This window comes from Marmota monax, unplaced genomic scaffold (genome assembly GCF_021218885.2).
Source record: "Marmota monax isolate L192 unplaced genomic scaffold, Marmota_monax_Labrador192_F-V1.1 WCK01_AAM20220418_F8-fsc00019, whole genome shotgun sequence".
Classification (NCBI taxonomy): Eukaryota; Metazoa; Chordata; class Mammalia; order Rodentia; family Sciuridae; genus Marmota; species Marmota monax.
Window position 1 is genome coordinate 2,533,653 of NW_026695242.1, and position 12,849 is coordinate 2,546,501.

At 41.5% G+C, this 12,849-nt stretch overlaps 1 protein-coding gene across 17 annotated transcripts in view; it reads left to right on the top strand.

Annotated features, from left to right (window-relative positions):
* Positions 1 to 12,849, top strand: part of Kcnma1 (potassium calcium-activated channel subfamily M alpha 1) — a 715,498-nt gene that overhangs the window by 544,087 nt on the left and 158,562 nt on the right. For all 17 annotated transcript variants that reach the window (XM_058577957.1, XM_058577958.1, XM_058577961.1 and 14 more), the window contains exon 15: positions 6,805 to 6,914. In XM_058577957.1, the coding sequence (XP_058433940.1) occupies positions 6,805 to 6,914 (110 nt within the window). The remainder of the gene's footprint in view (positions 1 to 6,804; positions 6,915 to 12,849) is intronic.

A 12,849-nucleotide genomic window follows, 5' to 3' on the forward strand; every position in this document is an offset into this window, starting at 1 on the left:
TTCAGTCTTTAAGAAGATTAGACATTTCTTAAGCAAAAGTACCTTATCTTCCTTGAATAGAAAAAAAAACCAAAAAAAACAAGAGGGTAAAAAAAGGCTTTTAGATATTGAGAAAAAGTACCAGTTTCCTGTCAGAGAGGTAACACTCTCTTAAATAACTTCTAGGTAATTACTCTTTTTAAAAAGTTCACATGTCCCTCTTTCTGCTAACCTTTCCTTTATCTTCAGTCTCCATGACATTCTGTGTCTCTCCAGACATAGTCTGGGTTGGGGTAATGTAGTGAGGAAAATGACATGCATTTTAATTCTTTTGCATGTGGTGTGGTGTGTTAATTTCTCTCTGAACACCTCATGCAGGCTGATTTTTAATTTTTTTTTCATAATGTCTGGTGGAAGAAATCTCATTTGATAGTCTGCAGCCCACTTGTCTGAGAGTAAGAGATTTGGCTCAAGTTTATCCCCAAATTAATCTTTGGAGTTGTTTATTTATTCATTCAGTGCTGAAGCAACCAGTTATCTGGCATTCTGTCAAATCTCAAATAATTTGTTTTAATTGACATTGTTCTGAAACCTTTGGAAAAATCTGAGATCCTTTCATCCTATTCACACGTTCGTTCTGGAAAATGCAATCTGAAATTGGCCATAATTACGGAATGCCAAATTGTTATGAAGTCCCTGAAATCCATTGCTACTCTCAGAAAGGCTGCCGAACCCAAGTCCACATCCAGGAATTACAGCATTGATAAGCAGTTTGGCACAGAGAAGAAGTACATTCTGGAAAGGTACAAATAACCATTTGCCTCTGCTTTCTTCCTCTGCTTTGTCACAACTCCCTCTACCCCAGAAAGCTGTGCAGGGAGCACAGCACCTTCTTGGACCTCAGTGAGCAAGATTCACCCATTGAGAATTTTATTTGTATGAGTTGCTTTTAGTATTTTGTAATGGTACTGAAGGCATGGAGGCTAAGAAGGGGTGGAGAAGGAGATAACCACAAGCCCTTTGATCAGAGCTATGGCAAGCTCATTGGCTTTGGAACATAAAGGGAAACAGAAGAGAGAATTCGAGGAACTCAATGGTAAAGTGCTCTTAACACCTTGTCGCTCTTGACATTGTTCTCTCCAGCAAGAGATGAGAAGCGTAGCATTAGTGAGACTTTCCCCCGTGGCTGCGCATGCTGTACAGAAATGGGTATACACGACCCCACTTGTTTTAGTAACAAGCCCACACACTTGTCAGCTGAGAGCCCATAAATTCCAATTCCATCTTTATTATTGTCATTGGGGGCTTGACATGTTCTGTGGTGCTGTGTCTTTTTTGGCAGAATAAATACGTTTTTATAGGCCCCAAGATAATGTTGGTCAGTTCATGTCACTGGGCTCTGCTTAGACTGTCACTTTTAAAGCACAGTAACCATGTATTATTTTATAGTTTATATGTACAGATACTCATTTGTATGTGGCTAATTAATTATGATTAAGCACTCATGATTTAAAAACCTCATCCCTTAGAGGAACACTGTTTGCTGAGAATTCAGATAAATTTTTACAAAATAGTAAATGCAATCAACGTTTGTTGATACTACTACCAGTTTGGGGTAGCATTAGTGAATAGTTCTTATGACCCATCTATTGCATCTCTTAATGTGATCATCATTGGTTTTTATGATTTCTTTTAGTACTTCTCTTTTGATGGGCATACTATAACATATATTTAGATTGAAACAGTGTATTATTTTCAATTAAATTAGGATTGGTATATATATGATAATCTTTGGAATTATTTATATGGTTCCAGAGCTAAGGACGGACTTTTTGCAAAATTATTTGGCTGTAATCAACACAGTTATTCAGACTCTTTACTGGGAACAGAAATCACAGTAGCTGTAACAGATCTCAGCCAGGAAGGTTGAATTTTTCACATTCATCAGGCTGTTAGCATTAGAAAAACACAGTTTCACTCTAATCACAGGAAACAAAAAATAAAAGGCATCATTACTGTGCTCCCATTAGAAGCACATGCAGAACCTGGGATCAGGAAGGCGTGACTTTCCAGGAGCCAAGGCTGGTGTTTCCAGTTGGACGGTGCATTTGATGGTGGAACTGTGTTGCCCATGGATTGGTGTAAAACCATTTGCTTGGGAGGTTCAACTAGACTGGTTGAAAAATTAGGTAATGAAGGGTAGATAAATAAAACCAAGAGAGGGGTAAACAAGCTAACCCAATGGCTCAATTCCCTTCGCTCACTGACAATTCTGTGTGTTTGATGAATAAGAACCCGCAGCACATCAGCTGCTCCTCCTTGCTAGGCGCCCTTCTAAAACAGCTGGGGTTTGATGTGACAGCCAGAGGATAAATTGCTGCCTCAGGAAATGCTTTGCCTTTGACTGATTGCTGAATGGCTGGCAAATTAATTTTGGCACCTTTCCCTAAGTCATTTTGGTCCCATTCCTTCATTTTTCTGCTGGGAAGTGTGTCTTCACATTACAGTTAAAAATACATTGACAACACAAATGTGGGGAACAGCATGTACTATTTTCAGAAAGAAGTTATAGGCTGGGATGGTTCCATTTTATATAATAGAAATGATGCTTTTATCCTCTTCAAGGAAACCTGAAGGACCCTTTTGGCTGAGCTTGAAATCAATAGTAGTCCTTGTCCACCTCTCACAGCCATTGGCAAGGCTCCAGGGTCTCAGCTTTTGAGCCCTTGATGAACTTCTGGTCTGGTATTTCCCCCTTATGCACCTGGATATGGCAAATCCTCCCTGCCATCCCCCTCTTCCCTGGACATCTCTCTTGAGTGCATGAACTCTGATACTTGTTTGTACCACTGATTGGCTTTGTGACCTTCAGTAGGTGGCCTCACCTCTGAGTGCCTCCGTTTTATCATCTGTGGAAGTGGAATCCTAATGCAAATAACTCCCTCCAGTCTCCCCAGATTTTTTTTTGTTGTTGTTCACTGTCATTTTCTTCGTATTAAGCACAAGGTTTGAAATTCAGCATAATTTACACCCACTATCCCTATCCTAAGAGTGCATTGACAGAAGGAAGGGGAAAGCTCACTGTTGCTTTTGCTTTTCCAAAGTAAGTTGAAGACACCATGCTTGAGTCCTAGAAAGATGAACTTTGATAGGAGGGGATGATTAAAGTTTTTGCATGGATATGAAAGTTGGAGTCCTTTTTCCTGGGTCCCTTTTCCTGACATTGAACTACAGGGTCAGAAAGCTGGTCCTCCCTCCTGACTCTCTTGATGTGACTGTCCTAATCCTGACCTTGCTCTAGTATAACTTGTCATTCTTCCCTTTAAGGATTAAAGGGTCTCAGTGATAATTATAATTACTAATTCTTCTGCTTCCACATTACACATATGGATTTTAACACTTTTAAATTGTGGTAAAATGCACATGAACATAAAATTAACCATCCTAACTATTTTTAAGCATACAGTTCTATGGTATTATATGTGTTCCCATGGTTGGGTGACCATCACCTCCATACATCGCCAGAGCTCTTTGATCTTGCAAAACTGATGCTTTCTACCAGTGGTACAGTGACTCCTCATGCACCAACCCCACCCCTGCAAACACCTTTGTACATTCTGCTTCCATGAATTTGGCCATTCTGGGGACCTCAACTAAGTGGAATTATAAAGTATGTGTCTTTTGGGGACTTGGTATTTCAGTAGCATAATACCATCAGATTTTATCCATGTTGCAGCAGGCATCAGAATTTCCCTCCTGATAAAGGCTGAATAATATTTCATTGCAAGTATGGACTGCATTTTGCTTGTTCCTTCATCCTTTCAGACTCCCTTGGGCTGCTTCCACTGCTCAGCTATTATGAATTATGCTGCTATAAGCGTGGGTAATCACATAAGGCTTTGAGATCCTGCTTCTAGTTCTTTTGCTTATATATCTATGAGTGGAGCTGGTGATCATATGGTAATTGTCTTTAGTTCTTTGAGGAACCACCAATCTGTTTTTCCATAGCAGTTGAACCATTTTGTGTTCCCAACTACATGTCTTGAGAAGATATGAATATAGCAATTTTGTACTTCTGAGTGTGTGTAGAATGCCTCCCTCGAAAAACCTCAAAAAAGGGTTGGCTTTCTACGTAGAAATAGTGTGAAAGTTGGAGAAATTTTAAGCAGAGCTAAAACAATGGGCTTAAATTTGTCAGCATGTGCACAGTTGATAGTATAGCTAGTATAGCATTGCAGATACCCTCTGAGAGTCTACATATGGATGTGAAAGAGGCATTTTATCTTACAGAATGATCTGTGCACTTCTTCCAGTTATTTGACTTTTAGTCCTCAAGCATTTCAGATGAGCCAGAAGGGCAATGAATGTGTACAAAAAGGGATTCGGAAGAATCAGTAGGAGTCAAATATGTGTGGTCAGATACATCTTAGCTAGACATGTCTGCTGCTTTTTTCCAGCAAAGGGGAAAATATGGAAAAATAAATGCCAGTTTAAAATAAGATTTCATCAGCAACTAGAGAAAGTACTAAAATACATAATTTGTTCAATAAACATTTGCTGAAGGAATAAAGCAATGAAACAATTTTTTGCTAATTTTAAAACAAACATGAATAATATAATTGCCTTATAAAGAATCTGTTTCTACTTATTTAAAAATTTAGTGATTAACCTACAGTAAAATTTATTGTAAAGAATAACTCTGTTGCAACATAGGGGCATGAAAATACTGACCATAATTATAAGGAACCAGGTTAAAACCATAATAACTTCGGAAGATCACCAGCAATCAGGAACAATTAACATAAAGGTTCATATTTTCATTATTTTTGAAAATTAGTTGTAATATTTAAATTAAAACATAAGTGACATACTATAAAAGAAATGTCTCTGCTGAAGGAGTTGGCTAAATTCTTATACTTTAGGAATATTATCCACCTGTAAAGCTCTACTTGAGGATTTATAAGTAGCAACATTTCCTGTAGTATCCTATTTGCCAATGAAATGAATTATGACAACATGGTTTCCAAAATATTCTGTTTTTCAAAATGTTTATTAATGCACACTAGGCTTTCTTCAGATTAGTTAAAATTAGCAATATTTTTTATTTAAAGAAATTTGTTGGGATTTTAGATTTGGAGAAATTAAAAAGCTCATGCTTAGTTCATGAACACATGACAGTTAATTTTTATGATCTTTCTACTTAGCAGTAGAAATGGTCGAGTGACTAGTTTTCTGAAGGTGCCCACTTTGGGGAAGATCAGGGGCAGATGACCAGCACATACCGAGCAGCCCTGTGTCGCCTGTGTCTCATGTATTAGGAGCAGCTCAGCCTTAACCTACCTAACCTAATTATACCTAGGCTGATCCTGAGGAGACAAATTGTCTGGAGGCAGGGAGCTTTCAGTTTATTTCTGATTTTGTTCTTGACTTTTGAATGCCCCGGCATCACCAAATAGATCACGGCTGTCCTCTTTCCCATGGTTTCCATGTCTCCTTCAAATTCAAATGTTTCTTTTCTCCAGGTTAACTGACCAATCAGCCACAGGCAAGATGCCTTTGAACACAAAAACAAAACCAGAAATTAGAAAGAGCCCCTTCCTGTTGCTTGGGCGGCTTCCTCTCATCTTCCTCCTACCTAACCTTCACAGGAAGGAAAGCCTGGGAGGCAGCAGCTCAAAGTCATACAGCCTGTCTGCCTGCAGGGGGAGCCCATGGCATCCCTCAGCTCCCCCAGCATTCTTGTGACTCCTTGTTTTTTAAAGATTGATCCTGATGGGGCTGGGAATGGGACTCAGTGGTAGAGTGCTTGTCACATGCATGAAGTCCTGGGTTGGATCCCCAGCACCATACACACACACACACACACACACACAAAACAAACAAACAAATGAGTCAAAACAAAATTGAATCCAATGTAAAATCCTTCCAGAAATGCATAGCATGAATAGGGTTGTTGGGAAAACAGGTTGAACTTGTTAGTTGGGGAAAAAAAGAAAATACTTATTTTAGTGACATTTGGAGCAAGAGCTTTCTGAAACATTTTACTCATTGTGACATACCATGTAGGGCCTGCAAAATTGTATTTTCCAGAGTAGGAATGTATCGTTTTGTTGTAATATATACATACCCATTGTAAAAGCCTTCAGATGATATAGAAATCTAAGGAAAAAAATGTTATTCTCGCATTCAGAGATCATTGTTATTATTTTTGTATAAAACTTTCCAGATTTTTTTCTGTGTCTTTACAAGTGTTCTGTTGACTATGAAGTTTTTTTTAAAAAAAGGATCAGATTATACACATTTTGTAATGTTCATTTTTATAAAATTACTATACAGTTGCCCACTTTTATCATAATTTTAATTGATTCTGAGTATTCCATTGTATAGTATGCTTCTATACAATATATAGGGTATTCTTGTGCATAGCTTTCTGTATTTGTGTATTTATTTCTTTGCTGTGAATACTTTAAGGTATAATTGCTGTGTAAGAGAGTACATGCTTTTACTAACTTTGAAACCTATTTTAAAATCGCTCTCCAAAATACTTGTTGACTTGTCTATCATTATTGTGGGTGAGTGCCCATGTCGCCACACCTTTAGAAATCATACAGGTTAAAAAAAAAAAAAAAAGAAAATGTACTTTAAAGGGGATGTCTTTCAAGTCCTTGGGTTCAGGGTCACTGCATGGGTACTGTGGTTTTGTTTCTCGTTGCTGAGGTCATGGTCATCTAACCAGTGCATTTCATTTGTTTGCCACAGGCTGTACCTCACTTCCTTTGCAGTCTGCAGTCATATTGTAAACTCTCTTCCTGTGTTCTCCTTCAGATTGAGGAAGACACATGGCAGAAATACTACTTGGAAGGAGTGTCCAATGAAATGTACACAGAATATCTCTCCAGTGCCTTCGTGGGTCTGTCCTTCCCTACTGTTTGTGAGTAAGTGACTGTTGACTGGGTGTTCCTTAGCTCTCAGGGATATTTAATGTGCCCCTCATAGAAAGTCACTGACCTCTGCCCAGCACAGTTGGGTCACTTGGCAATTATTGAGGGGATACTCTGTGCTAAGTCCTATATGATGATGAATGGGAACATGGGTCAGTACATGGTCCCTGCCTTGGGGTTTCCCCTGGCCTCCAGACCTGAAAATCTGGAACTTGGATCTGTCATTTGTACTAACTCAGGAACTGCAATTAATCTGTTTATTTCAAATTGTACTCCTGTGATATAGGCATATGTATGAAGGGTAGCATGAACACTTCTCTCTGATTTTATTTTATTTTTTTGGTCCTAGGGATTGAACCCAGGACCTAACACATGCTCAGCATGTGCTCTACCACTAAGCTATACCCCCAACCCTCTCTGATTTTAATAGTGCAAAAACAAATCTTGCCAGCCCCTGGATTAAGGGATTTGAATCTGTCTTCTAATCAAGTCAAATTATAGAGACATGAGAGAAGCTACTGAAATAAAATTTTTCAAAGTGATTTCACTATTTACTGAGGAAACGTGGAACCAAATGTACAAAAAGAGGCCTTGAAGAAGCCTCTGCAGGCGAAGAGATGACCTAGCTTCAGGAGCTCCAGGTGTCCCCCACTTAGCATCTCAGGTATTGGGTTCAAGCCAAACAGGGACTTTGTCCCCTGTAAAAATACAAAAGCCCTGAGAATACGGAGATGCTTAGCCTGATCTTTTGACACCTTAGTCATGGATCGATGATCTCTGTCTCACTGATAAAACCTGGGAAGAAATGGGGGATTTGAGAACCCATTGGGCTAAGGAAGAAAAGCCATTTTCTTGCCCTCCCTGTCAATTTACAAACCAAATCCACCTTCTGGAAAGGGAGGTCTGAAGGTGCCAGAACAAGACTGAGCACCCTCACAATAAAGGGAAGTCCAGAGGGTTTGGGGTTTATCGTTTCATCATCTTCCATTCCCTACGCAGCAGGGAGGGGTCGGAGTGCTTGGTTGCTTGGCTGTGTTTACCTGGAGACTCTTGTCAGCGGACGCAGCAGGTGCACTCTGCCAGTGCCTGGCCCAGACCCTAAGCACTCCAAAATGGTTTGGCTGTTTACTGAAATTTCTCACCCTGTCTCTAAGCGAAAGTTTAAATGTTAAATGGACTGGAAAAGTGAATAGGTAATTGATTCGGAAGGAGTTATTTTCTGAAAATGGATGCCCTATTGTAACTCCCGCTTGCTCCTTTCTTTGAGAGTTATTTCTCTTTCTGCCATGGGAAGAAGTTAACCATTCAGAGGCACTGGGTCCTGGATGCTGAGGTTTCTTCTCCTCCGAGCTCAGCCTGCATAGGATGGAAAGACCAGAAGCCTGGACTTAGAACTGGTTTTATAAAAAGGAAACTGAAATATCATATATTTATATATGTCTAATGTGGAGGGTGGTCTGAGCACACAGCAGAGCTGCCAAGGCCAAGGGAGGGGCCCCATAGAGTTGGGGGTATAGGCTTGGGAGACTTGAAACCCTCTCTCTTGGCCATTGCCTAGTGTGTGTGTTTGACACCAGTGATTCTGCAAAACCCCCCTGGGTCTTCCTGCTTTCTTGCCTCTCTTATTCTGCCCCTGAAATCTGAGTCAGTTCATTTTAAGACTAACAAGAAGGGTAAGGACTGCCTCCGCTAGAGGCGCTAACTGGGATTCTCACGAGGTGCATTGAACTGAGATAGTTGCCCTACAATGTTTCATTTCTTATAGGCTTGTGGCCAATAATTTTTTTTAACAAGTGGTATTTCACACAAAAACTGGATTTCTGGCCCCTCTTGAACCATACAGGATCTGTATTTCTACAAAATGATGACTGGCTCTCATGTGTTATAACAAAGGGGATGTACCATCTGCCCCTTCCTGATGTCTTCAATAGGCCTGGGCAACACCAACGATCCAGGCCTGGCACTGTGCACATGTGATCTTGTCCACCCTGACCTGTGCATGGTGTGAAACTTCACTGGCCTTCAGCACTGGCTTAAGAGTCAGGCACAGGTAGATACAGTGCTGCCCCAATATTTCCCTTGGTTGATTTTCACATTTAGAAGATGTCCCAAGGAGGAGAAAATCGCTCAGACCTACCCTGCTGTCAGAGAATCGGCTGTTTGTTCAGTAAAGCTTCCAGAATCCCAAAAAAAAAAAAAAAAAAAGCCCACTGATGTGAGTGAGAATGTGTTCAACTTAGTGCTATTATTCCTTAATGCAATGATACAGCAGAGGTGGAACTAATCAATAAAGAGAGGACATTTAATGAGATTTAGGAACATCCCAAAACATTGAAGCTCTCCTCAAGCATTTGATTATCTGGAGGCTTAATTATCTGTGTTTTCTACTTTAAATTAAAGAAAAGCCATAACTCAAAGTTACCAGCAGTTTAATGATAACACTCTTCAATTCAGGTTAATTAAAGCACAGCCGTAATTAGAGTGTAGTGTTGTATATCACCCGGCTGGCGCATAAGTATTTTCATTACTGTAAGAATTGGCTATTCAATTTCAAGATGACATAAAGGACGCCAAAATATATTTTAGGCTGGTTCATGGAGAAGAAAAAGAATTGGAGAATATTCTGGATGTAATAAAGCACAGATAAAATATACAGATTTTCAGAGCAGTTTCTGTAATTATGTGCTGCACTAAAACAATATGCGGCCAATAATGTCTTAAAGCATGAAAAGAAATAAATTTGTTCTTCCCCTGGGCTGGCAGAATGCCACTTTGTGGGGTGGGATCACTGAACAGGAGAGCTTGGAGTTTTCTCAGTCTGTCTGTGAAAAGATAAGAGGCCAGATAAGTAGGTAAAATTCAAGGTCATTTTCCAAGAGAACAGAAAGGAACTGGAGGGAAGGCAGGAGGGGCAGAAGGCCCTCAAAGCTACCGTCTTAAAAATTTCAAGCCCAGCTGGGTGCAGTGGCTCGGGAGACTGAGGCAGAAGGATCTCGAGTTCAAAGCTAGCCTCAGCAATTTAGTGAGGCCCCAAGCAACTCAGTGAGACCCTGTCTCTAAGTAAAATATGAAAAAGAACTGGGGATGTGACTCAGTGGTTAAGTGCTCCTGAGTTCAATCCCTGGTACCAAAAAAAAAAAAAATTCTAGCCCAGTGATACCCTCTTGGTACCTGATGAGACTCACATCAACTGTCTACTTTGACTTCTCGGTATCAGCCTTTGAACTGCACTTTGTGTGTGACCAGGAGAGGTGGCTTTGTTCTAAAACCAGAAGCTACTTTAAGCAAATACAAAATCATATCTAACCTTTCGTCTACATTTTCTCATTTATCCTCACAACCATCCTATACAGTTTATATTAATGTAACTACTCTTGTTTTATAAATGATGACCCTGGACTCAGAGGATGTGGGTGCCCCCTCCGAAGCCACCTGCCATACAAGTTACACAACAGGACTTTGACCTTGGCTTGTCCGATTGGACTGGCTTGGAGTAGGCGCTGGTTAAAGGCTGGCTTCTTAGGAGTCTCCTGGGAAGCTTATTAAATGGAGTGACATCTAGGCTTCGTCTCCAGATATTAATGTCTCGGGCTAGTCCTGAAAATGTTTATTGTTTATTGTTTTAAACAAGGAACCCAGGTGATTCTGATTCAAAGTCTGAGGATTACAAACTCCTGTCTCGTGATCCCAGCCCTCCACTCCACACTCTGGGGTAACCTCTTCTTCTTCCCACTTTGAGCCCAGTCACTGGAATGTTGAGCTTCTTCCCATCATTCTCTCTTCATGTGAGGCTCTCTGCAATCTTCAGGGACAGGATGGAGTCTGCACTTTGCCATGCCAGGAAAACCACTGACTGGTCTCCCCACACCCCAGGCCTAATCCAGATCACTATAGGGAAAGGACGTGGGGGTGCTGAGCCCTTGAGCCCTTTAATGCCTGCAGTCAGGTCTCCACTGGGGGTAAGTAAGGCAGGATCCGGCTTGAAGAACAAATTAGCCCAAATTCGGAAAATCCAGAGGAAGCAAGGATGGGTCAGGACCAATCCCTGAAGTCATTGGCCTCCTTGGAGATCACGGTGGGCACAGCCTGGACCTTCCCCAGGATGCCCACGGGATGTTCCTTTCAAGGGCCAGCAACTCCTGAGCCTGTCCCCTTGGTTTTGCCCCTGGGTCCATACGGCAGCAACTCCAAGGCATAGGAGCTTTGAGACCTAAAGGAGGGAGAGCGTTCCATTGTTACCTGAACACCAGCCAACCATCTGCTTCTCCTGCCACCTTCCTCAGCAGGTGACTGTGAAAGTGCTGAGGCCAGCAGCAAACCTGCAGGGAGAAGGGCAGGGTCCTGCTTATGAGCCACTTCCATAATACGATGCTGTGTGAGGCACAGAGTGTGAGCCACGGAGTCCCAGAGGCCTGGGCTCAAACCCCAGCATGGGCCACTTGCTGGCTATGTGATTTGGGGCAAGATATTAGGTCTTCGTGTATCCCCTTTCTTTGACATTACCAGGTGCCTGACCTTGGACTTGTTGTGCACTCCCAGTTTCCTCACCTCTGAAATAGGGATAATATTACTTCCTTCTTAGTACTAGTTAATGTCATTTTCCCCTTTGCTGTCCCTCTTTTTTCTTGTACCCCTCTCTATCCCTATAAAATACAAACATCTAGAAAGAAAGAAACACATGGTGGCATTTCCAAGTTCTGTTTGCTCTTACTGTTTAGTAAATTTTCCTGCCTATCAGTCACCAGTTAGCAAACCAATAATTTGGGATATTTATATCATCTTCCTAAGCTTGGTGCCACTTCTAGAAGAACCTGCGATTAGATTTGATCAAATAGATGAACATAAAAAGATTAATAAGAATACTTATAAGTGCCAAACGGTTTGGTTTTTCTATGGTGGCTTCCCTTGCACCTGGCTGAGGGAAATCATACCCATCCTCAGAGAGACACAGGGATCCCTGAAGTGCCTGGTGGAGGCCTCCAACTGGAGTACAGATGCTGAGGGTTGTAGGGAAAGCTCCCTGCAGGCTGGAGTAACCAAGGGAGGCTTCCTGGAGGAGACACCCTTTGAGCTGTTTCTCTGAAGGAGATTGGATCCAAATAGGGGTTAAAGAGAGATGTGGGGGGCTGGGGCTGAGGCTCAAAGGTAGCGTACTTGCCTAGCATGTGTGAGGCACTGGGTTCGATTCTCAGCACCACATATAAATAAAATTTTTAAAAAGTCTATCAACAACTAAAAAAATTTTTAAAAAATAAAGAGGGGAAGTAGGTATTCTAAGGGATTGGAAATTGGGATGGGAGACTGTGCAACATGGGATGACACAAACTCTGAACATGTGGGTCTCTGAGATTTTAGATGGGAGACAGAGACATGTCAGATATATTTTGACATGTGTTGCTTTGGGGAGAAACAGAGAGTTGGCAAAGGTGAGGATGCACTCCCCTGCCCCAGGTAGGGAGAGGGTGAGGAGGCAGATGGGCAGCAGGAGCCAGAGGAAGCCAGAGGCTGAGCAGCTGGGCTGCAGCAAGAACACAGTGTTCTAGGTTCTGAGTCCCAAGGTGAGCCTACTAGTCAGTCATTCATCACTTGAAAAATATAAAAGCTTAATTGTATCAGGTTTTTACAGTGCAGGGGGGGATTAGGACAAAAGATGTATGTAAAATATGATGTGTCTCTCTGTCCCTCTGCAGCTGATGGAGCAGTTAAAATTCAGATTTGATGTAGAGTATGTTATTCAGGGTGACTCAGGGAGTTGCAGCCAGATCTTCCTCGGCTGTGCTGAAAGGCACGAGTTTTGACCTCACATCCAGGGGCAAGCATAGATGCTACTGCACTGTCTTCTGACAGTGCAGAGAGATTCTCCATCTCCTCACTGCCTACCTGTGTTCAGAAAATCCTGGAATTCAGAAAATCTTGCTCTCCTGTGTTG